General features: G+C 30.9%; 1 protein-coding gene across 1 annotated transcript in view; it reads right to left on the minus strand.

The window, feature by feature from the left end:
- Positions 1 to 162: 162 nt before the first annotated feature.
- The window catches only part of LOC129987743 (A disintegrin and metalloproteinase with thrombospondin motifs like), a 37,842-nt gene continuing 15,441 nt past the window's right edge, over positions 163 to 22,563 (minus strand). The window contains exons 9-15 of the mRNA XM_056095685.1: positions 20,473 to 20,662; positions 19,079 to 19,205; positions 17,820 to 17,981; positions 15,731 to 15,857; positions 12,088 to 12,189; positions 8,906 to 8,957; positions 163 to 368 (exon numbers count right to left, since the gene is read on the minus strand). Coding sequence (XP_055951660.1) covers positions 163 to 368; positions 8,906 to 8,957; positions 12,088 to 12,189; positions 15,731 to 15,857; positions 17,820 to 17,981; positions 19,079 to 19,205; positions 20,473 to 20,662 — 966 coding nt within the window. The remainder of the gene's footprint in view (positions 369 to 8,905; positions 8,958 to 12,087; positions 12,190 to 15,730; positions 15,858 to 17,819; positions 17,982 to 19,078; positions 19,206 to 20,472; positions 20,663 to 22,563) is intronic.

A 22,563-nucleotide genomic window follows, 5' to 3' on the forward strand; every position in this document is an offset into this window, starting at 1 on the left:
AATAGTTTGGCACAGTAAAAAAATGTTCATGATTTATTCAAATATGATTTGTAAATATTGTAAAGGAATTAGACTGATAAAGCAGATTGCCTCCACAGAGAAAATCTAAATGATGAAGAGGTAAACAAGAGCCCAAGTTCTCTTGCAATGGCATTTTGAAGGTTACATTATTTCATTAAGCACTGGATACAAGGACTGCTGAATGTCACGAGAATTGCGCGCATATTTGCTGTTTGATAATTGACTAGTTCGTAGAGCAATGTCATGCGAATCAGATTTGGAATCGTCTATAATTTCAAGAATACCATATTCTGTGATATCACTACTGGACAAGGAACTGTCAGAGATTATTAGCTCATTACCAGTTTCTGAAAATAAAAATATTACTTTCAAGAAAAATTCGTGCATCTTGATTGGGTTGTAGACAGATTGGGATTGAGTTGTCAAACAGTTCTTATAGAAATTTCAAGGAACAGTTTGCTTTGGATTGCAGATGACCGATCAGTCTGTTTTTATTACTAATTTAAGGGCGGGACTTTCTAGAATTTGGAATCAATCATTTTATACAAAGTTCTTTCTCCAATTTATAAATTCCTACAGGGAGGATTTTCAGGAATGAGAATGAGAAGCTTCCGGTATGGTGGTTGATTCACCACCATAAGGACCATCTCCGTGGATGGCGATGGTCCTTTGGAACTCAACCTTAGTTCCTGCCAATGCTACCACGACGCTCCGGCGAGTCAGATTAAATCCATATACTTTAGTGACGAGTAGCCAAGCTTGTGATTATTGAAAACAGAGCAATAGGTGGACAGGTGGCTTTTGTTATATCGGTTTAAGCGAAGTTAGAAGTCTTGATGGTTAAAAGAATTCTAATATCATTTGCATAAATTGGTGTACGAATGAACAGAACTAGCCGTTTTGCTTTAGTTCATGTAGGATTTTATTTAATTTCTTATAATTTGTTTTCAAGAATTCTAAGAAATTTCACTTCGAATTAAATGGATCTCTTCGTGATAATTAGCACATTTAGATCAAATATGACCAAAAGAACTATAGGCTGAAATAATTCATTTCTGGACAGAAGCATTGAAATTTATTTCAACGACATAAGGCATATTTTAACGAACTTTATAATTCGAATAACCGATTTGAATTGACTTATGATTTCAATTTTATTAAGTGTTATAATGATGTGTTTAGTCAGATAATATCTCATTTCTTTTTTTGACAGTTATGCGTTTTGCCTGAATGACGATTTAGTTAAAGAAATTTTTAAATATTTCAATTTCTCATGTTTGAAGCAGATCAGGTCCAGAGATTACTCTGAGAATAGTATTTAAACTTTTGAGTGATGCCGCAGAAACTCCGATACCAGGCAGCATTTTAGCAAAGATAAATTATTTAATTTGCACAGCAGAAAAGATTTCAATTATAGAATCTGATTTTAGTTTTCTAAATGATTTGGGTTCATATCCATCTCCCATTACATCTTTGCAAGCAGTTGCAAAATAAAATACTGATAGTAATTTTGATTCATCGGTAGGAGATAAAATCAAATGACGTACAGAAACAATGTTAAAATTTCTCACTTTAAAACTTCTCAGCAATTAAAAAGTTTCCTAAAGATTCCATGTAATTAAAATGCAGCAAAAAAATTCATTCCAGTTTAAAATTCAGTAACCATCCACTTTTATGTGGAACCATAAAAAGGAAGGAGTTATCAGATCTGGGTTTTTCCTGGCACTTACCTTGGTGCTAACTGGAACCTATATGCTTAGAATCATCTCTAATAAAGTTAATAAAGTTGGCCATCTTCAACAACTTTAATCTCAGAGAACAACTCTTTTGCTTGACCCTCAGAAGTTTATCTTAGAATATGTTTAAAAAATTTTGAAAAAAATTGATAAAAATAGAAACTTAATTTCTTTTTATAAATTGTATAATTAAAAAAGATAATTTTTTGAATTTTAATATGATGCAAATAATCCTTTCGTTCTGTAATATTTTCGCGAATATAATCGAGAAAAAAATGCAACTTTCGCTTCATTTTTAATTAATTAAAATTCTAATTAAACTTCCAAAAAATGTCGTGATTTTTCTAAAATTTATAAAATCCGCACATATTAGATGTTTGATTTATGATAAGGCAGTCTACGATGATTTTTTTTTTCATTACTGAATATCTGATAAGTTGCAAAAAAAAACACACACACACACACAAAAAAAATACTAGTACTTTTTGCAAGCTAATTTTTACAGTACAGATCAGTGATGCTGTTCTTCTAGTTCAAAACAAATATATAACTGCGTGTTATTTAAATAAGGAACTAGTTCCAAGCATAATTAGAGATTTTATTGCCCTTTCAAGGTTTTTTATTTTACTGAATTTTTATTCTCTTATATAATTAATTTATGGTTGCTTCATTTTTTTAAATGAAAAGAGAAGCTAGGAGATGAGGTCGTTACGAGTTATTAAATGTGTGCAAAAGGAATGAAATAATTTGTTAAATGTTACAAGTGCTGCCATCTATTAAAAATAAAAGAAACTTAATAAACTGAATAATTCTGTCAATTGAATATAATTAGTGTATAATTCCGCACATTAGTACATGAATTTAATTATTTTGCCATAAAATGGCATTTATATAATTTAAAATTTATTGACTTAAAAAGGTTAAATCTGATTAAAAAAAAGATGAAATATAATTTTGCGTATCATATTTATTTTCGTATTTTTTTTTTCTTCTATAACTTTAAATAAAAATACATAGAAGAAATATTGAATTTTTTTACGGAATCCACAGATAATCATCTACTTTCTGCTAGAAATTATAACATTGGCTTTCTTTTTTTCAGTTTGTCCAACGCGTCACATTTTCTAAATGTCATGAACTTTACTCCAAGAAACCTGAAATAATAATTAATACATTTAGAAGCACTGGAATGTTGTAAAAATAGTGTGATTATCGGGAAATGTCGAAAATTATAGTAATAATACTTTGAACCATGTACAAACAACATTTTGTACCATCAAAAAATTTTTTCAAGAGACTGGCTTTTTAAAAAATGTTAACACGATTATAGAAAATTTGGAAGAAATAATTTCTCTTGAGTTGTATAATATTGTGAATATAATACGTACAAGTACCGTACACTTAACACAGGGATTATGCTATGTAGTGAAATATTCTTTTTTAGTTATTACTTTTTGCTTCTATTCCGTAAAATGAAATGTACATTCGCATTCAAGATCGTTATACATTCATCAATTAATGATTGCACTCAGGTTCAAATTTATTATTAAATGTCGCCAGCGATATATTTATTTTTCAATTTTTAAGAATTTAATTTTTTATCATAAGTATGTTTATCAATTTTCCATATCATAATTTTTATTTAATCAAAAAAGAGCTTCACAATAAGAGTTTTAAAAAATTTAAAAATCTAAAGAAACAGATTACGAAATTCATTAGTAGTTAATTTTAAAAAGCAAGTGCACATTACACTTTTTGTTTTTTTTAAATTAAATAAAAAAATAAATTATGCGAAGTATCAAACTTTAGTTAAACAAAAATTTGTAACAACTTCTATTATTCGGAAGAAAAAAACATTTTTGTTTCTTCCTTACTTTTTTTTGTATGAAGTATGCAAAAAAGATGCTATTGTAAATATCACAAAATTTGACCTCGAGAATTTGATGAATCTCCGCTTTTAGACTCACACTAATCTAAAAGTCACATTTGGAATTACTTTTTCGAATTATTTTCTGTCTATCGGTGAATAAGACAGCTTTTCACCGATAGACAGTTTACCGATAGACGGTGAATAAGATAGCTTTCACTAGTCTAAAAGTCACATTTGGAATTACTTTTTCGAATTATTTTCTGTCTATCGGTAAATAAGATAGACAGTTCACCGATAGACGGTGAATAAGATAGCTTTCACTAGTCTAAAAGTCACATTTGGAATTACTGTTTCAAAATATTTTCTGTCTATCGGTAAATAAGATAGCATTTCACCTATAGACAGTCACCGATAGACAGTTCACCGATAGACGGTGAATAAGATAGTTTTCACCAGTCTAAAAGTCACATTTGGAATTACTTTTTCGAATTATTTTTTGTCTATCGGTGAATGAGATAGTTCAAAAAACGCAACAGGGAAAAATTTGCATGTGGAAATTTTCAACAAATTTTTATATATTTATTAAAGTTTTGGCAAAATTCGTGCCCCTAAATTCTGTAAAGCAACTAGATGAATGAAATTTTAAAAAGTAAACCAAAGTATCCACCAACGAATCAAATTGGTGTCCTTATTAATTCAAAGGATCTGACCTTTATAAGTCTATATCTCTGTCAAATAAATATTGCAGACAGTGAATTCGAGATTTACTGAAAAAAATAATATTTATTACTAGAAGAACATGACAAAATTGTTCTTGTAATAAATATTTTTTGCTTGTTGTTCTCTGAGTTGTCAGAATAATCTGTCGAGAATAATCTGCAACATTTTCACATTAATGGTGTTCAACATAGTGGTGTTTAAATTATTGTTGTTCAACATAATGATGTTCACATTAATGTTGTTCACATTAATGGTGTTCAACATAGTGGTGTTTAAATTATTGTTGTTCAACATAATGATGTTCACATTAATGGTGTTCAACATAGTGGTGTTCAACATAAAGCATTATTATACTGCGTATTCATGGAAACAATGAGGATTTATTGTGTTCCTTTGAGGAATAGAGGGTTTTCCAAATGGGATGGCTTGTGAAGAACTCGGGACTCGTACAGAAATTTTGTAGAAAGTTTTTTCACCCCGAAGTGTCGTCAATTATCGGCAATTTCTTGTACTAAGTCTTTTTCAATAAATATTGGCTTCATGATCTGAAGTGCCTTTCATCTACATGTCATTTTGACCCATAAAACACTTGGCACGGCCGTCTGAATTGAGAAAATTTTATTTCGCCAAAACTGCATTTATGAGCATGTGAATATAATAACACAAAATATTCCCAAAATAGGAATAAATACTCCCAATGTTTATCAATGCTTATGAACTTTGCATTATTAAAATATTACAATACGAAAAATAAAATGACAATCATGACTTTTCAATAAATATTTATTTGATTATTTATAGACAAATATATAGAAATGCTGTACATTATTTTCAAAGTGTGCAGTTTTATTTTCTCATAATCGACAAATATATAGAAATGCTGTACATTATTTTCAAAGTGTGCAGTTTTATTTTCTCATAATCGACAAATATATAGAAATGCTGTACATTATTTTCAAAGTGTGCAGTTTTATTTTCTCATAATCGCTGCTCTGTAAAGAGGAATTTCACAAAATATTGAGAAAAACAAACAGAGCTTTTATGAATCCCTAAATGTCAAATATATGTTTATCTCATTTCTCATGTATATATAAATAATGAAATGATAGCATGATATAAATATGCAATACATACAACTTTTGTTGTTGATAATATTTAAACATAATAATAAAAATTGACATTGGAAATATATTATCATAATGGTTAACTTAAAAAAGAATAATCACTATTAACATTAGCTAACAAAGAACGAATTCGACCCCGATTTCAAATCTTTTTATACCCATATAAAAAATATTATTCATTTTAATATATGCAGATTATTTTACTTCCTTTTATTTTTGCATTGAAAGCAATTCAGCTTCAAAAATTGAAATTCTTGCTACAAAACAATATGAGCGACAGATATTTTTTGAATGTAACAAAAGTGCGGTATATCGTTATGGTGCAGTGTAAGCATCATTTTCATATCACACACAAATCAATCGCGCTAAGCATAAAAATCATTACATTTAGTGATATATATTCAATACTATAAACTTTGGTCATAAAATAATGATTCATTTTCTTATTTGATATACCAATATGCTTTGCATAAAATTATTTGAGGAAGCAATATAATTTTTCAATTAAATGTCTGAGTGAAATATTACATAAGTAGATTATAAAGTCGAAATTCATTTTAAAAAATCCATTATAATTTGATAATACTAAGTACTAGTGAAATGAAATTTTGCATGTAGAAACAGTGACCATTTGTTGTCTCAATTATAACTCATTTTTATTCCTTCTGCTATCCATAAGCTACTTATAGATCAATGTGCAACCTTTCTTATGCCAATATGCTTTGTTTGAATTCCTCTATATACTTTCTTAATAGGGCCGGGATAACCTGGTTGATAGGGCGTTAGATTTGCATCCATTGGGTTATCCATTGGTCGCCGACCGAAAACTCTCCGTGTAAATAGCGGCCGGTGCAAGTATATATTGTCATGTCGAGTCAATACCACCGGTAGTAATGGATCAGAGTCGATCGTTCTCTGATTCAGGTCTAAATTACTATTTGTGAATGAACTATATGAATGAAGTCTGCCTTCTGAAAAGGGTTGTGACGCATGAGAGCAAAGACGTACTCTTGGCTCTAGGTGGCGCTACTGCAACAAAAGACATTAAATCTCGGCTTAAAATCGATGATTTCGTCAGCGGGCATGTCTATGACGAGTGCCGTAAGCACCAATTTCTTAATATAACATTTATGCATCTCGACATCGAAGAAAACCGTTATTTGTCAGATGACTAAACATGCTGGCAGCGATTTTCTTTAGGAATTAAAAGTGCGTGATGTTCATGACTTTTTAAGTCATTTGAAAAAATGTTATTCATTAAAAGTCAATGACTTTTTTGAGTCATTCATAAAGAACAATGTTGATCGACATTAAAGCGCCTGCAGCGCATCTTCCGAACAAAGAATTCAGAGTTATGTGTAACATTCATCAAAATAACGTTACACCACTTGATAGCTTAGAAGATTAGCCTCCGTAAGAGATACAAGCAACATAGTATCTTCAAATTTCTATCCGTTTGGACAGCTGATGCATAAAGAAATATTTGTGAAATGATGAAAAGTAGAACGCTTGAGTAAAAAATTGGTATTATAGCTAACTTAACAGATGAAAGAACGTGAAAGCGAAATTCGGAGCAACGCATCAAAATAAACAAAACCAATTATATTGAGGGACATTTACAAATGACCAATGTTCCTGTCCACAAAATTTCATTTCTCTAGAGCTGACGATTACCAAACTATACTGGATTATGTGCTACCTTTTGAAAGATCTTTATATTTTCAAGTAAAAAAAAAAGTTTGAAAGTCAGAAACGCTTAAAAAACTCTATGTTAGATTAAAGAGGCTTCAATAACGCATTCAATGACGATTATTTTATATTCATTTTATTGCCGGCTTAATGAATGAACCGAATTTCTTTCAATGTACGAACAATGAATTTCTATGTTTTCAGGACAGAAATGTGTGCTTGTATCTTTTAAAAAATGGATTCTTCCGATTAGCAGAACCGTTTATGCGAATTCGTTGACGAAGTTGATCTTGTGAGCTAATGAATGCCTCTGCAATAACTTTCAGTCAGTGAATCCTACATTCAATGTGACATTACAGTTTCTGCAAAGTATAAAAATAAAAAAAGGAATTAATAAATAAATTAGAATAAATAAAAATATATATATATAAATAAATAATGTCCTGAAAGTATGTTTAAATAATTAGATAAAGAAAAACCTTAAAAGACAATGATTTTAACTTCACTTTCAAATAAAGTTCACAGTTTAATTTAAATAAATCTAGGTCTGATTCTGAAGTAATACAGCAGCTGTTTTGGGATAATCATTGTAAATCTGAACTGTGGTCAGTTTAGTTTAATTACATTAACGTTCCGTTTTAAAGCAACACTGGGGCTATTTTGGGATGGACCTTGTATTTTTGAGCAGTTGACGAGGACATCACCTGAGCTAGCACCCTCCTCTTCAAACTTCAACACCACACCAGCGGGAGAACGATTGACCCCGTGCATCAGACCCGCTTACACGATCGTTCTTCAGTAGAATTGGGTCTGAATCTGAAACCTTTCGGTGCCGAAGCCGAGATCTTGCCACCAGGCCACTGCGGTCTATCATTAACCTCAAACAATGCATAAGATATTTAATTGAAATTCAACGCAAGATAATTACTGACCAACCAATCGGTCATTAAATATGCAAATAAATAAAAAAACTGGCTGAAATAGCAAAACAAAAAAATTCACAATTTTATTGCTAATAGCCTGTTAATATTACTAAAATCATCTTGCAGTCAGTGATTTAGTTGCCCTTATTCACGCTGGTGTGATGTGAAAATTTGGAGGGAAGGGGTGTCAACTCAGGTGCCGTCCTCGTCATCTGACCGCAGTTCAGAATTACGAGGTCTGTCCTAAAAGTAGCCCTAGTGTTGCTTTAAAAAATGGAACGCTTATATAACTAAACTAAACTTAGCTGCCCTTTTTCGCAGTTCGTTCGTTCTTTTGAAATCACCTGACTATAAAAGAGGATGGACTGATGCACAACCGGATTGTTGAGATTCTATGGTATTTTTATCACAGTGTGTCCTATGTGAAGGAATATACCTTTTCAATTATTTTCATATAAATTATTAATACCCTATATCAGAAACTCAGATTTTGAATTATATGAATATGGAATGTTGTCAATCAGATATTGAGTTCATTGAAGTCACTATTCAGGCTTTGTAGATCACAGAGATCGATATAATTGTATTGATTAGCGTATCATTTGCAATTAAGTGTACCCTATTTCAATGATTGGCTGAATTCAACTCGTCGATCGTAGCTGTTCTTAAGAAAAATTCATACTATTACGAATCTCTAATGTTACTTCGCAGCACCCTTGTAGCCAAGTCGTCAAATGATTGCCAATTTTGTCGCCATGTCCAGGGGTCATTGATACAGCATCCGATCAGTATCTAATAGAATTGCCCATAAAGCTTTCTTACCTCTGACGTAACTAACTGTGCTGGGAAGCAATATTACAGATTCGCAACAATACTATATTTCAGATAAAATTTAACATTAAGCGAGGCATATTATATTTTAAATTTTGGCGTAATACATGACATTCTAAACGATGAATTTTATCTGATAAATATCTATAAAAGGTAATTACATTCAATGATAGAAAATTACGATATAAATCAAAGTAAATTAATTTTATCAAAACTAAGTTTTATTATATTTAACTTACCTTCGTCAGTAATGGAATGATTTCTTGCTAGTCTCTAATATATGTTGGCAACACAATTTCCATTGTGACATATCTAGAAAGAGAATGGAAAAAAATATCTTCATGTTTTGATAATATACTTATAAGGATAATAAATACCACTTTCTCTTCACGTAAACTTGGTTAATGGCATTCATCTTAATTTAATCTTTGGAGTGAAAGATTTTTCTCTAACTCTCCTTTTATCGTATCAGTAGCCACAATCGAAGTTCATTAAATTGAAGATCTTTCGGTAAAACATTCAATATAAAGAAATCTAAGTTATAAATGTTCATCAATTTCTTGCTAAAATCCAACTACACATAATTAAGGTTTTTTTTTTAACTGTAATTTTTGAAATTTCGTACTTCTGAAATTTTGTGTGCCTTTTTGTCTTTTTTGTTAAGCCGTTTTTTCCACACCCAAAGATTTATATTTAAAAATAATGTACTGACTTATTTCATTTTTAAGCTACGTACGGACTTTAAAATCATGTAGGACTATTTTTATTTCCTTTTAACCAAAACCCGTAAGCAGAATTTGTAGTAAAAATAGATCGCCAAGTTGGGAAAACGATTTCTAGAAAACAGGTGGGATTCATCCACAAATACTAACTACTCTTTTATTTACTACTTTTAATTTCTCAGAATTTCTAGTAAAAATTTCTCTTCAAGTTGGGAAAGTGTTTTATAGAGAACGTTTAAGATTCATCGACAAATACTTACTACTTTTTCATTTATGACTTTTAGTTTCCCGAAAAAAATTTCTGCAATAAGAAAAAGTAAAAAAAAAAAAAAAAATGTCTTCTTCATTAAAAATTTTTTATTCTTTCTTTTAAACAAAATCGGTGTTCGTGTTTTAACTGCGATAGGTATACATAATTAGAAACATTATTTATTCAGAGATTTTATTTCAGATACAGAAACTTTTTCTACTAAAATTTCAAAATTAATGAAAAATTTAATTATATAGAGACTTTTTATGATTGCCACTGTATGATTTGCCACTGTACTTTTTACAGAAATCTGGAGATATGAAGGTATACCAGGTTTTGGATTTCTGAGAAATTTAATTGTTTTATATAAAACATTTGTTTTGTGAGCGGCTTTTGTTTAATAATTATAGAATATATATTTAATTTGACAGTCGCAGAAGAGAGAAGATGAAACTCTGCATAATTAAAGCACTTGAGTATATTAACAATACTCTTCTTAGCGATTTGAGCACTAAATACATAAGCTATACAGTGTTTTTTAATTATTGGTTGTATATAATTGTACTAGAATTTGTGTAAATTGAAAAGCTAAACCTTCATTGTGAAATAAGATAAGAACTGGGCAAGAGATATAAAATATTTCATCAAATTTCTCTCACCATGATTATCCCTCTAAATGTTTCACTAAATACAAATCTTTCTGAGCGATGTTTTAGAAAACGTGACCAAACCTATTTATGGAAAAAAAAGTTTGATGAATAAAGCCTTTTCTAAAAAAATTTTTGAACAAGTTTCTTTTACTGAATGAACATCTCATGAAACCCTGAATAAAGGAGAACCTGTAGTGTAGCTAATTCGTACCAAATGACATTATAATGTAACATTAAATCGTTACAGAATCATCTCCTCACTATTCATGGATATCGTAAGAGCAATGCAAAGCACCTCTATCGAATATGAATCATTAGCTCCATTGTATTATTTTCATTATTTCTGTGTCTTCGGAGAATTCCCGAAATGGTTAATAAATACCAAGTAATGTTTTTTTAAGCAGTGCATCAGCTAGATAAAATAAACTATCTGAAAAATATATTTCCTATATAAATGGACGTATGCAATCCAAGGAATAAAACAATCAAAGGAGTAAAAAAAACCCCGATAAAACCAACTATGTTACTCTTTTATACAATTCAACATATTGGCTAAATGGAAAGAGAGAAAATGCTGCCAAAAAAGAATCCATGTTTATGAAATCAACATAATTTAAAAACTAATTTGAATAATTACTTAACTAAAGAAGTAGTATTTTATAAGGGGGTAAGTAATTTTACTGCTTGGGTAAAATGTTACCTTCCAGCATTGGTTTGCCCAATCATCAGTACCACTTTTTATCGACATATTACATTTAATGTAATATCGACAAATTATTGAAGAATAGGAATTCCAAAGAATTTTAATAAGTAACATCGTAACAGATTTTCGTATTCATTTTTGTTATGTGGAGCGACTCCAGTGGTTTTCTATTCAGGCTGGAATAACATTCGTTTGTTAGTTTTTCCTACTAACCATGCTAAAAATATTTTCACTATCCGGAAATACACGGAAAAGAGTATTTTCAGCATATATTTTGTAGTTTCCCGTATATACATCCGTTTTTTGTAGTTTTTTTCCATATATATATATATGTGTGTGTGTGTGTGTGTGTGTGTGTGTGTGTGTGTGTGTGTGTGGTGTGTGTGTGTGTGTGTGCGTGTGTGTGTTTGTAATTTTCCGTATTTTTTCATTATATATCCGCAATTCCCACTTAACTAGAAAATAACGGAGATAGCTGTGATGTATAATGTACTTCATCTAAATGAACTGCTACTGAAAGGAGAGCTTTCACCTGTAATCCTTGACAGAGCGAATGGTCTTAAAGTCAAATCAGTTTCATCTGCCACCACACGAATAAAAAAAAATACTGCCTTATAAAGCTTCCATTTTTAGCAATTTTTTTAAATATAAAATAAAATTTCAATAAAAAATTTTTATTGTACAATGCAATTAGTTTTTATTGCAAAATGAATTGCGTTTAATCGATGAATCAAGACAAATTAAGACTGAATTTTTTCATCTCGAGATAAAGACCCTCATGTTGTTCAGGTTAAAAGTTGAGATAAAAAACACGTCGGAATCAAATGAAATATATTTTTGTTATTTACCAATCCGTCACCACAAGAGGATCCTTCTGCTGCCGGTAGGCTCGGCAAGCAGCTACCATCAGCAATGTAGCAATGCAGCTCCGCGCAAACCTGACTGCCTCTCTAAAGAAAAAAATAAATTCAATCATTTAAAATACTGTATATGACTGTATTTAAAAAAATAAAAACAAAATTTCAAAAATTTGGTAAAGAATTTTTTTTTTTTCCACTACCAAGTTATTAATGTGAAAACTCTACGATTCGATACAATTGATCGATTGATTACTGATTATTTCAAGCTTAACGATAAAGAAAGGTTAAGGCATAAGTTAAGATAGATAAAAAGAGCTTTGAAAATTGTATCAGATTTACCAAAACATTTTATTGATTCAAAACCATTCATGTAGGTTAGCTCGATATATTTAAAATTGTTTGATATGAGTGAGTGATGGTTATTTGTTGCAAAAAAATGCCGCGGTCGCAAGTAGTTTCAGATATTTAGCCGAATGTCACTTTTGTGTGCTATATAACAATGTCGATATGTTTATCAATTTATTTCATGCTTTGTCATTAATGAATCCCAAATCAAGTTATCATGACGTTAAGAAGCTAGTGCACAATCCATAAATGGGATCACACTCATACTTTACCTATAATCTTGAATTGCTAGCCCTATTTATGTCTAACTTGTTGATTTCCATTCAAATTTCCAATGAAATATGAAGTTAAAGGATTCAGCATTATTGTGCTATCTTCAAAAACGTAGATTAACGTAAAAAATTAAATAATTAACATAAAAAATTGGATAGTCAATAATTAATATTGGGAAGTCGATATCTTTTCCAATTAATTAAAATAAGGTTAAAATGTAAAATGTATACAATTCATAACTTAGTTTGGCAGCAAGCCTTGGGTTTTTAACTACCAGAAGAGCAACATTTCATACCATATAAGATTACGATGAATCATTTGTTTCTTAGAGATATATTTTTAAAAAATCTGTTACGTAGAGTAATTTTTTTTATCGATTGGCTGATAAGGAAGGTTCTTTCCATGGCTGAAGCGTGTAAACAGCCATTAGGCTGCTTTCATGGTAGTTAAAAACTCACAACTTGATGCAAAACTAAGCTATGAATTATATATATTATCATGTGAGAACATGATGGTTTGTTTGGAGCCTCAAAATACACGGGACGATTTATCACTTTTGAGGCATCTATTTTTCGCTTTTAGGGTTATTAAAAAATTATAAAAAAAGGTTGACACAATTAATTAACAATTGCGCAATACAATAGTCACGTGATCATTTCAAACCAGCTTAAACCGGATTTTTGTAAATATATATATATATATATATATATATATATATATATATATATATATATATATATATATATATATATATATATTGACACATGCGGTGACATCGTGTCGTTTTTTTTAAATATCGATGGTTTCCAACCGGTTTAAACAGATTTTTCAAAAAAAAAAAAAATTCTGGAATCAAAATGATTTAAATAATATAAATAAATAATTGACCCGGCAAGCGTTGTTCTGCCATATAAATTATTTCTAGTGAATATTTTGGTTGTTAATTAAAAAATAACAAATGAATTGTAAGTGTGTGGGGATGGAATCTATGACAGAAAGAGGAATGGAGTGCTTTAGACGATGATCGCCGATAAGAACACCAACCATTCATTTTCTCAATACAATGTATTTCATTATCGTAACGAACATACACATTGTTTGATCTCTTAAAAGTTAAACGTAAAGTGAAAAAAGTTATATATTTTTTATCCTAAAGTATTAAAATGAAATAAAGAAAATCAATATTCATTTCCAAGAGCAATTGAGTGTACGATATTTTTTGTCAGTGCATACTTAGCCAACACAAATAAGCTCGATGGTTTGCCAACTCGAGAACATACCACCTATAATTGTCCGTGTGAAAGACATAGTGTGCCAAAATCTAAACCGCAAACAGACATCGTATGGCCTTGCGACTTATTGATTGTCACTGCGAATGCCAATCTAATAGGAAATTGAACGCGTTTGAATTCAATTGGCACGCTTGTGAGAATCACTGGAATTCGTGGCAGCAAAACATTTTCGGCTCGGAATGTGCCATTCAAAATGGTGGCTTCGATAACGTTTTTCATCAATTTTTTAATGATCAATCGCGTGCCATTGCACAGCCGTGGTGGGTTCAAATTCCGAAGTAAAATAATCGGAGATCCAACTTTCAGTCGTAGAAAGTGTGGTGACGTGCTTGGTAAATCCTGTGAGTTCAAAACCTCTGTTGGATAATTTACAGCTTTGTTAGCATCGCAAACTGTATCGATCGATTTGTATGAAACCAAGTCACCTGGCAATGATTGCTGTATCTTGAAATTTAAATCGTCTACGTCCACATTTTTTTGCTGCCAAAATGGCTCTTTTTGCCAGCCACGCATGATTTATTTATTATGTGCGTACATCGGGAAATATGTGGTCAATGAGAGTATTTGGCGAATCAACGATAGTGCAGAAATTAGTGGGCAAATTTATGTATCCAGTATTTTCATAGACAGCGACTTTTCCATCGCCGATATCCAACAATTGGTCCAAGAATGTCTCAACAGATGGATCTTGTAGCATTTAGATGGGCATGTTTATTTTTAGCTGGACTTGTTCAACATTATGTCACAGTGACGATGATTTCAAGCAAGCGTTGATCTCATCAGCGTACGTTGAACGTGGAATGACGGGATAGGGATACCCTAATTATCTAGCGTTATGAAATATACTTTACGACCTATTCTCCTACCTACCAAATACACATAAAAAAATTCATAAAAATCGGTCGAGCCGTTTCGGAGGAGTACGAACACAAACACCGTGACACGAGATTTTTATATATTAGATAATGTTCTCACATGATAACATGAAATTTGCGATAACTGATTTCAATTTTTATTGTACATGTTAACCTTATTTTAACTAATACGTAGAACTATCAACTCATTTGTAGCCATTTTCATTAATAATATAGTATTACCTTTTTTGTTGAAGATAGCAACATGGCACTGAAAAATTAATATTTTATTATGCCAGAGGATGTTTTTTTTTCTAAATTACCTTATTTCATAAAAGACTTTTCAGGCACCAACAAATATATATATATATATATATATATATATATATATATATATATATATATATATATATATATATATATATATATATATATATATATATATATATATATATATATATATATATATATATATATATATATATGTGTGTGTGTGTGTGTGTGTGTATAATATTATAAAATTACCTTTATTAAAAAATATAAAGATATTTTATATTTCTGTTTGAAATTCATTAAAATAATCATTTCTTTTTTGTTCGTAGTGGTAGCTGAAAGACTCGCGAATCTACTACGTGCTTTCCTTCAGTGACAAGAAATTTATCCGCATATTTGCAGACATATCATATTTAGAACTACAACTCAAAAAAAAATTTGTAAACTAATGAGTATTAGGGGTACTAGGAAAATTATTCCACCTGCTTTCTTTGGTGAGTATGGTTACCATATTGGCGACATACTCGGGTGCACCCTAAAGTAGAATTAAACAATATATATATATATATATGTTCAAATTCTAATAGTACTCACTCGACATGCTCCCAATCCACCCTGGCGCTTGCACTGCTCATCTAATGACAACAGGTGCCCAGGCAACTCACTGTCTGTTAGTCCATTGCTGCCTGGGTTGTTGAACAAACAGGAAGCCTTTGATGTGCTGAAATAGAAATGTACTTCGTTGAAATTTTAGTTGCTCATCTTGGGAATCGGAATAGGAATTTGGCGTTTTATGGCACAATAGCCGGTGTCGGCTATGCTGCGCCAAACACAAGATTAAAATATGAAACAAGTAAAAGGAGTTAGAAAAGTAATATCAATTACTAACAGTCGGAAAATTTTGAACAATGTTTCAGCTTTATTAAAAAATCAAAAGGAAAAATAAATACTGTTACAAAGCTTAAAAGACAGTCATATCCCAAAAATTAGAAAAAACATAGGTTAAAATATAAATTACAAATAAGAAACCAATATTTCTAAGGAAAAGGAACATATTCGCGTGGTTTCTCTCTCCCACTAAGTCCTTCAAGTTCATAAAGGTAGCTTTAAAATAGTATAAACGAGAAGAGTTAAAATCACGGCATTTTGTTAAAATGTGATCTTTTGTTTGATTTTTGTTACATGTGTACTCGTTAGTGCTGAATCTCTAGAGAGCAAGTGTTTGTGGGTATAATATGTGAGTCGAATTCGAAGGCGCGTCAATTTAACATCAAATCATTGATTAGGGCCACAATGCAGTAACGGGCATAATACGATGCAGCTGACTATTAATTTGCAAATCTCATCTTTCCTGCCATTTGGGAAGGATATATTTCTTCACAGAATTCCGTATATCTGTTAGTGGAGCTGAGTGCTTGAAGGCAACAGAAGCTGTACTTGCTGCTTTTATCTGCCTTCTCATTACCGAGAATACCGACATGGCTGGGAGTCCAACAGAAAAGAATATCAAGTCATATCACTGATTCACCCACCCGCCCGAAGGCACACCGATAAAATAACTGAGCCTCTGTCTTTCAATGAAAAATTGTATCGATAATATTGAATAAAGTCGGGTGGTTGGTATTTTCAATATTTTCCAACTGCTGCAATACACTCATACTGTCTCAATAAATACAAAATCTTTTATACTGATTGCAATAGATACATTTCAGAGCACGGAAGATTGCCATTGCTTCCACACTATAAATTGAACAAAAGGGAGAAAGTTTGCGACTATAACTGACATCATCATTAATGACATATAAAAACCACATGGCCATCTGCTTTTTTACCATCTGTAAAAACAGCTCTGAAATCAGAATATTGAGAACGGTGGTAATAAAAGGCGTGCTGTAGGACAACTGGATGAGTTGTATTTTTATTGAAATAATCAAATCTCATCTTAGTTAATCTTACACAATATATGTTGATAACGCACAACAAAATCTTTATTTCCTGGTATTAATGGCACTTAACATAAAAACTGGTAATTACTATGAAACAAAAAGTTAATATCTGGTTATAATTTTCAAGTTAATAGCTAGTTATTCATATCAAGTTAATAGCTGGTTATAATTTTAGTTGATTTTTTTTATGAAAGATAATCAGAAGTTGTCATTTTAAGAAAAGTTACTCATTCTGCTCGATGGGATTGAAAATAATATTTTTCTTATTCTTTATGGACTATATGCCGATTAGAGAATTAATTTTGAAATGCACATTAACAATGAAATATACATTCTTCTTCAGTTTCAAATAATTGGTTTTAAAACTAAGCATAATTACCATGAATACATATAAAATACTCATATTCTTTTTTAAGTTTCGGAGCATTAATTTTAAAATTAAAGGTTACTTTTATGAATAAAATGAACTTTTCTATTCAATGTCATGCTATAAAAAAAATAATAGAATGCTAATTTTCCCGTCAAGGAAACAAAATTTCACATGAAAAAAATATTTTTACATATTATCAGTGTCTAAACATTTAAATATTTTTTTTTTCAAATAATATTCAGCCATTTTTTCCTTCTAGTGTCGAAAGCATTTTTTTTTACTGCTGCTTTTAACGAAGATTCACCGGCAGAGACTTAGAATTATCTGATGCAAAAAGTCATTTTTCAAAAATTTCCATTTAACTCACTTTAAAAAATATCGCATCTGTTCAATGCTGCATCTGGACCACTGGAAATTCCGAGTAGAGTAAGTGAAGTTGCCCATTAGATAGCCATCTTGAAATCTGCAATGACTCGCTCCCGGCCCGCCTGAAGGACTTGCTGGTAGGCCATCATGCAGAGCACCTAATCTATAACATAAAAGTAAATAAATGAATGAATGAACAAAGTAAAATAATAGGGAAAATAGAGATATAATAATTACTACAAATTTGTGTCATCCCTTTAGACAAAACATATGAAAGTTGGGTTAAGGAGAGTACTAAAAGTAAAATCCGAAATTTATCAAAACGTTTCAAGATTCCCTCAATGAATCACATTGAGCAGATAGATTAATGAAAATGCATCACTGTACCAAGCTATAGGAAGCCTCAGAAAAAGAGATTATTTCATTCATTCTGTAAGAATAAGTTTGAACTTTAAAAACATTCTATATCATATCCCAGTTACTGAAAAATGTGCCATGCTCATGTCATGTCACAAGGTCTGAAGAAAAATTTTTCGGCAATTAAACCAAAATTTCTATATTACATCAAATTCCTTTATAAAATCTAAAATTTTGAAGTTCTGGCAAAAATACGATTTTAAGGCAATGTTCTGGACTAAATAAACGTCATTTAATATACAGTTATTAGCTGAATGACAGAAATTCGAACTGAAGCTCTTTTTTCACTGTAAGTATTGGATAATTTCATAAAAAATTTGAAATGGATGTAGATTTGTAAAATGATGCATTCTTATGAAGGATGAATATATAAAATTATTTATATTAATGAATTAACTAGAGAGATGGTCTTTTGTAATTTAAAATACCACAAAGCATCTGTATGTATAAAATAATATTTAGAAAAGTGGTATTTTCTTCTCTAATTTTAAACTTTTATGCCTTTTGCGAGATTTAAAGTTATGTATTACATGATTTTAGAATTTTTTGTCATCCAATTTTTATATAGGGCTTGAATATGCAATAAATATCTATCATTTTTTCTTATCATTCAAATTCTTATCATTTTTTTCACATCTCAATTCTTTTGCACGCTTTTTTTTTTCGCAATTTTCTTCTATAATAAATTAATTTCGCTATCTATTTGCTATTCATCGATAAATGAACAAAATTTGCAACCTGTGATCTTTATCGGAATTTGAATTCGAAAAATGAAATTTTTTTCGTTTCCTTTATGCTTCAACCTATGTGGGAAAAATGATATAAGAGAAGTGACTTATTTACAGGTGAGCGATTTCATGTGCAGCAATCAAGACTCCAGTGAATCCTCCATTGTCTTCGGCTATGGCAACATTGTTATTCCTTCTTTGTTGTTGGTTCACGTGACAGGCACCCTCGATGTAAGTTATTCCTAGAAGAGGATGGAGAATCTTAGAGTTTAGTTGGTGTCACCGGTTTGTTCAGTGGAATTAAGAAGAATGGAAATATTGCATCTATTTAATTATATATATATATATATATATATATATATATATATATATATATATATATATATATATGTATACAGGGTGGGCAAGTCCATAAAATCCTAAAAAATAACCAAAACAAAGAACGGTTTGCAGGTTTAGCATTGATAGGTCGTGGAGTATTTTTAAGATAAGAAAAAAAATTCAAAATAGTCGATAGATGGCGCTGGTACGAGCGACTTAATTGAAAATATGCAAATGAAACAGCCGATTATAAATACTTACGCTCTTGATCCAGAATTAAAGTCTTGCTATGAACTTTTGATAACTTGCCATGGTACCGTAGAGTTAGAGAGAAGCATTTGCGAGGTGGACTGTCTCCAAAATTGAACAAGATCCCTCCTGGATCTGTAACATCTTGTGAACAGATAAAGATCATTTTTCGCTCAATGACGACGTTAGTACGCATAACTGTCGCTTCTGGGCGACACATCGAATCCACGAGAGTACACTGAGAAACCACTGCATTCCCCCAAAGTCACACTGTGTTGGGGCTCCACAGGTCCCTTCATTATAGGACTCCTCTTCTTTGAAACTCAGTGTCCGGAACAGAGATAGAAAACAGTGACATTAAATGCTTAGCGTTATTTAACGCCTCTGCTCGAAAAGATGCGCCTTCTACTGTTACGTTTATACAAGATGGAGCAAAAGCAAAGAATTCCTGATACAGACGTTCGGGGACCAGAGAATCATTAGCAGACGTTGCAAGTTTCCACAACCTCCTCGGTCTCCAGATCTGATACTAGAAGAATTCTGGTACGGGGAAGCTTAAAATTCCAGGTATATCGATCCCGTCCATCCAATCTGCCGGAATTCAAACATGCAATCCGCCATCATATATATACATGCTGCACTCTGCCGTTGTTGGATTTGTCACACGCCTGAATGTGTTATCACCAGTGGTAGTGGACATGTGGAATACATATTGCTATAATAAAGGATCTGGTATCATTATTTTTGTTATTTACGCTTCTTTTCTTTCAATTATGTACGAAACGCCATCTATCGAATGTTTTTTTAATTATTTTTTTCTTATCTTAAAAAAAGTCTCGCAACTTAAACCTGCAAAACGTTTTTTATTTTGCTTAATTTTATAAGTTTTTATAAATTTTGAGAGTTTTTAGGGACTTTTTCCCCACCCTGTATATATACCTGCTAACGTTTGTGTGCATCTTCTTGTTTCTTTGATACGCAAGCACATGTCCAAATTGGTGATGAGGATGGCTAAATCATGAACAGGGAGGTCAGCGGTTGAGAACATGTATTTCGCCATACCACTGAGAGCCTTTTCGCCATCAAAGACTCTTCGGTTGCTTTGCAAATAGGGAGTTACGTGCCGGTTCTGAAGAGAGAATAAATTTATCAATTCAAATTTCTTTCGCCAAGAAAGAGCAAATATAATTAGAAGAAAGGGAGAAAAGAACCCGAGAAACGTAAATATTTCGCTCGGTATTATCTTCAAATCCAGATGTCACTTGAGATACAAAAAATAACAAAGGAATAACCAAACATTCAAAGGCAGTGATTTATGTTGATAATAAAGATGGGATTGTGTGTGTGTTGAATTCTACAGGCTAGACCGTCTGACCTACAGCCAGCAAATATACCACTTGTTTACCTTGGAGGTCGGAAATGTGCTATTTCAGAGCGATTTTTTTAAAAATTTAATTAATTAAAAATTCAGCGAAATTTTTATGGTTTTCCTCCATGTAAAATGGTGAGAAAGGATGTATTTTGAGAGTAAGAATATGTTTTGACTGCTTTCCACCGAAAATATAATTAAATATATATATATATAAATTTTACTCTGTTGCAAAATTAAAGAAATGTCTTGTTAATTGTGCCAGTTTAATAGACATGTAAATTTTTTCTAAATTTAGGCAACTTTTTAAAAAATATTTTTTTTTTTGCCTGATTTTCAAAAATAGGTTACATTTCTGTTTTGATACCATGCCTTTTCCATTAGTTCATAAAATACTTAATTGCATGATTTTCTTTGATTGTTGGAAACTAAAAAAAGAAGAATTCTGTTTAATTCTGCATAGTGAAAGACAAATAAAATAGTGAATCTACAGTATCACGAAATTTAGAAGATAGATGAACTGGACATTTATATTTTTATTAGTGGGACTATATATTATTTTAGTGGGACTATATATTATTTTAGTGGGACTATATATATGTGGGACTATTTCCATTAGAAAGGTTCATATGTACACGATAAATAGAATTTAGCAAAGACAATTAAAAGAACAGGCTTTAAAGTCAGCCTAATCATGAATATGAAAATATATCTAACCGATTTATCTAAAATAATAATAACCAATAATCTGTCGAACCAGCTGGTTACTTGAGCAGAATAATTACAAAATCAAAAGAATTAAAATTGTGACAAAATATGTGTTGCGATATGTTGCAAGTATCTAGTGTAATCTCCAAATAATGCCATGACTGCTAATTCCCTTGTCAAATCATAAGTCAGTATTTGCCGGTAAATCCTAGAAGTCACTAGTTTTAATATAATAGTATGAAAAAGGATGTGTAGGTTATTTCAAGACTATATTACATAAAATGGAATTTTTCAGCTACGACATTCAGGAATATATTATTGTAATGTGACTCACTAATGAATAATAGTCAATGAAATCTGCCAGAATGACGCAGAAATATTAATTCAATAATCTAGGGGAAATAGTTCCTTACAAATACCTCGCAACTACTCGGATGCCGAAGATACAGTGATAAACATTGTAATAAATAATTATAAAACAATAAAATTTCGTAACGCTGATTCGTAGGAATGCTATAGTTAAAAGTATAGAATATAGTACAGTATATAGTACAGAATACGCTACAAGAAACTACATTAAATTTAAAGAAAATAGTATTAAAAAGCAGTAGGAAACACAAGTTTATCGTACAAATATATCAGTTTATCGAAAAATTGGTGATTCATTACAATGATTATAATGTTATAATTTTTATTTTAATTATCGATTCACCAACTCCTTAAGCCATTTGGAAAAGCGAGGCCAAAATGGGTTAAAAAATAAATAAATAAAACATAAAAATCAAAAATCAATGTGACTTATCATAAACTGAATATGCTATACCATTACAGTTTTATTTACTGGTATTTTAACTATCGCTATAGGTTATATCCAACTGGGAAACCAACGAGAATGCCTTTCCGAAATTTTCCTACTTATAATTTACATAAGGTACTATTTCTTTTCTTCCCAC

The sequence above is a fragment of the Argiope bruennichi genome, chromosome 10 (genome assembly GCF_947563725.1).
Source record: "Argiope bruennichi chromosome 10, qqArgBrue1.1, whole genome shotgun sequence".
Classification (NCBI taxonomy): domain Eukaryota; kingdom Metazoa; phylum Arthropoda; class Arachnida; order Araneae; family Araneidae; genus Argiope; species Argiope bruennichi.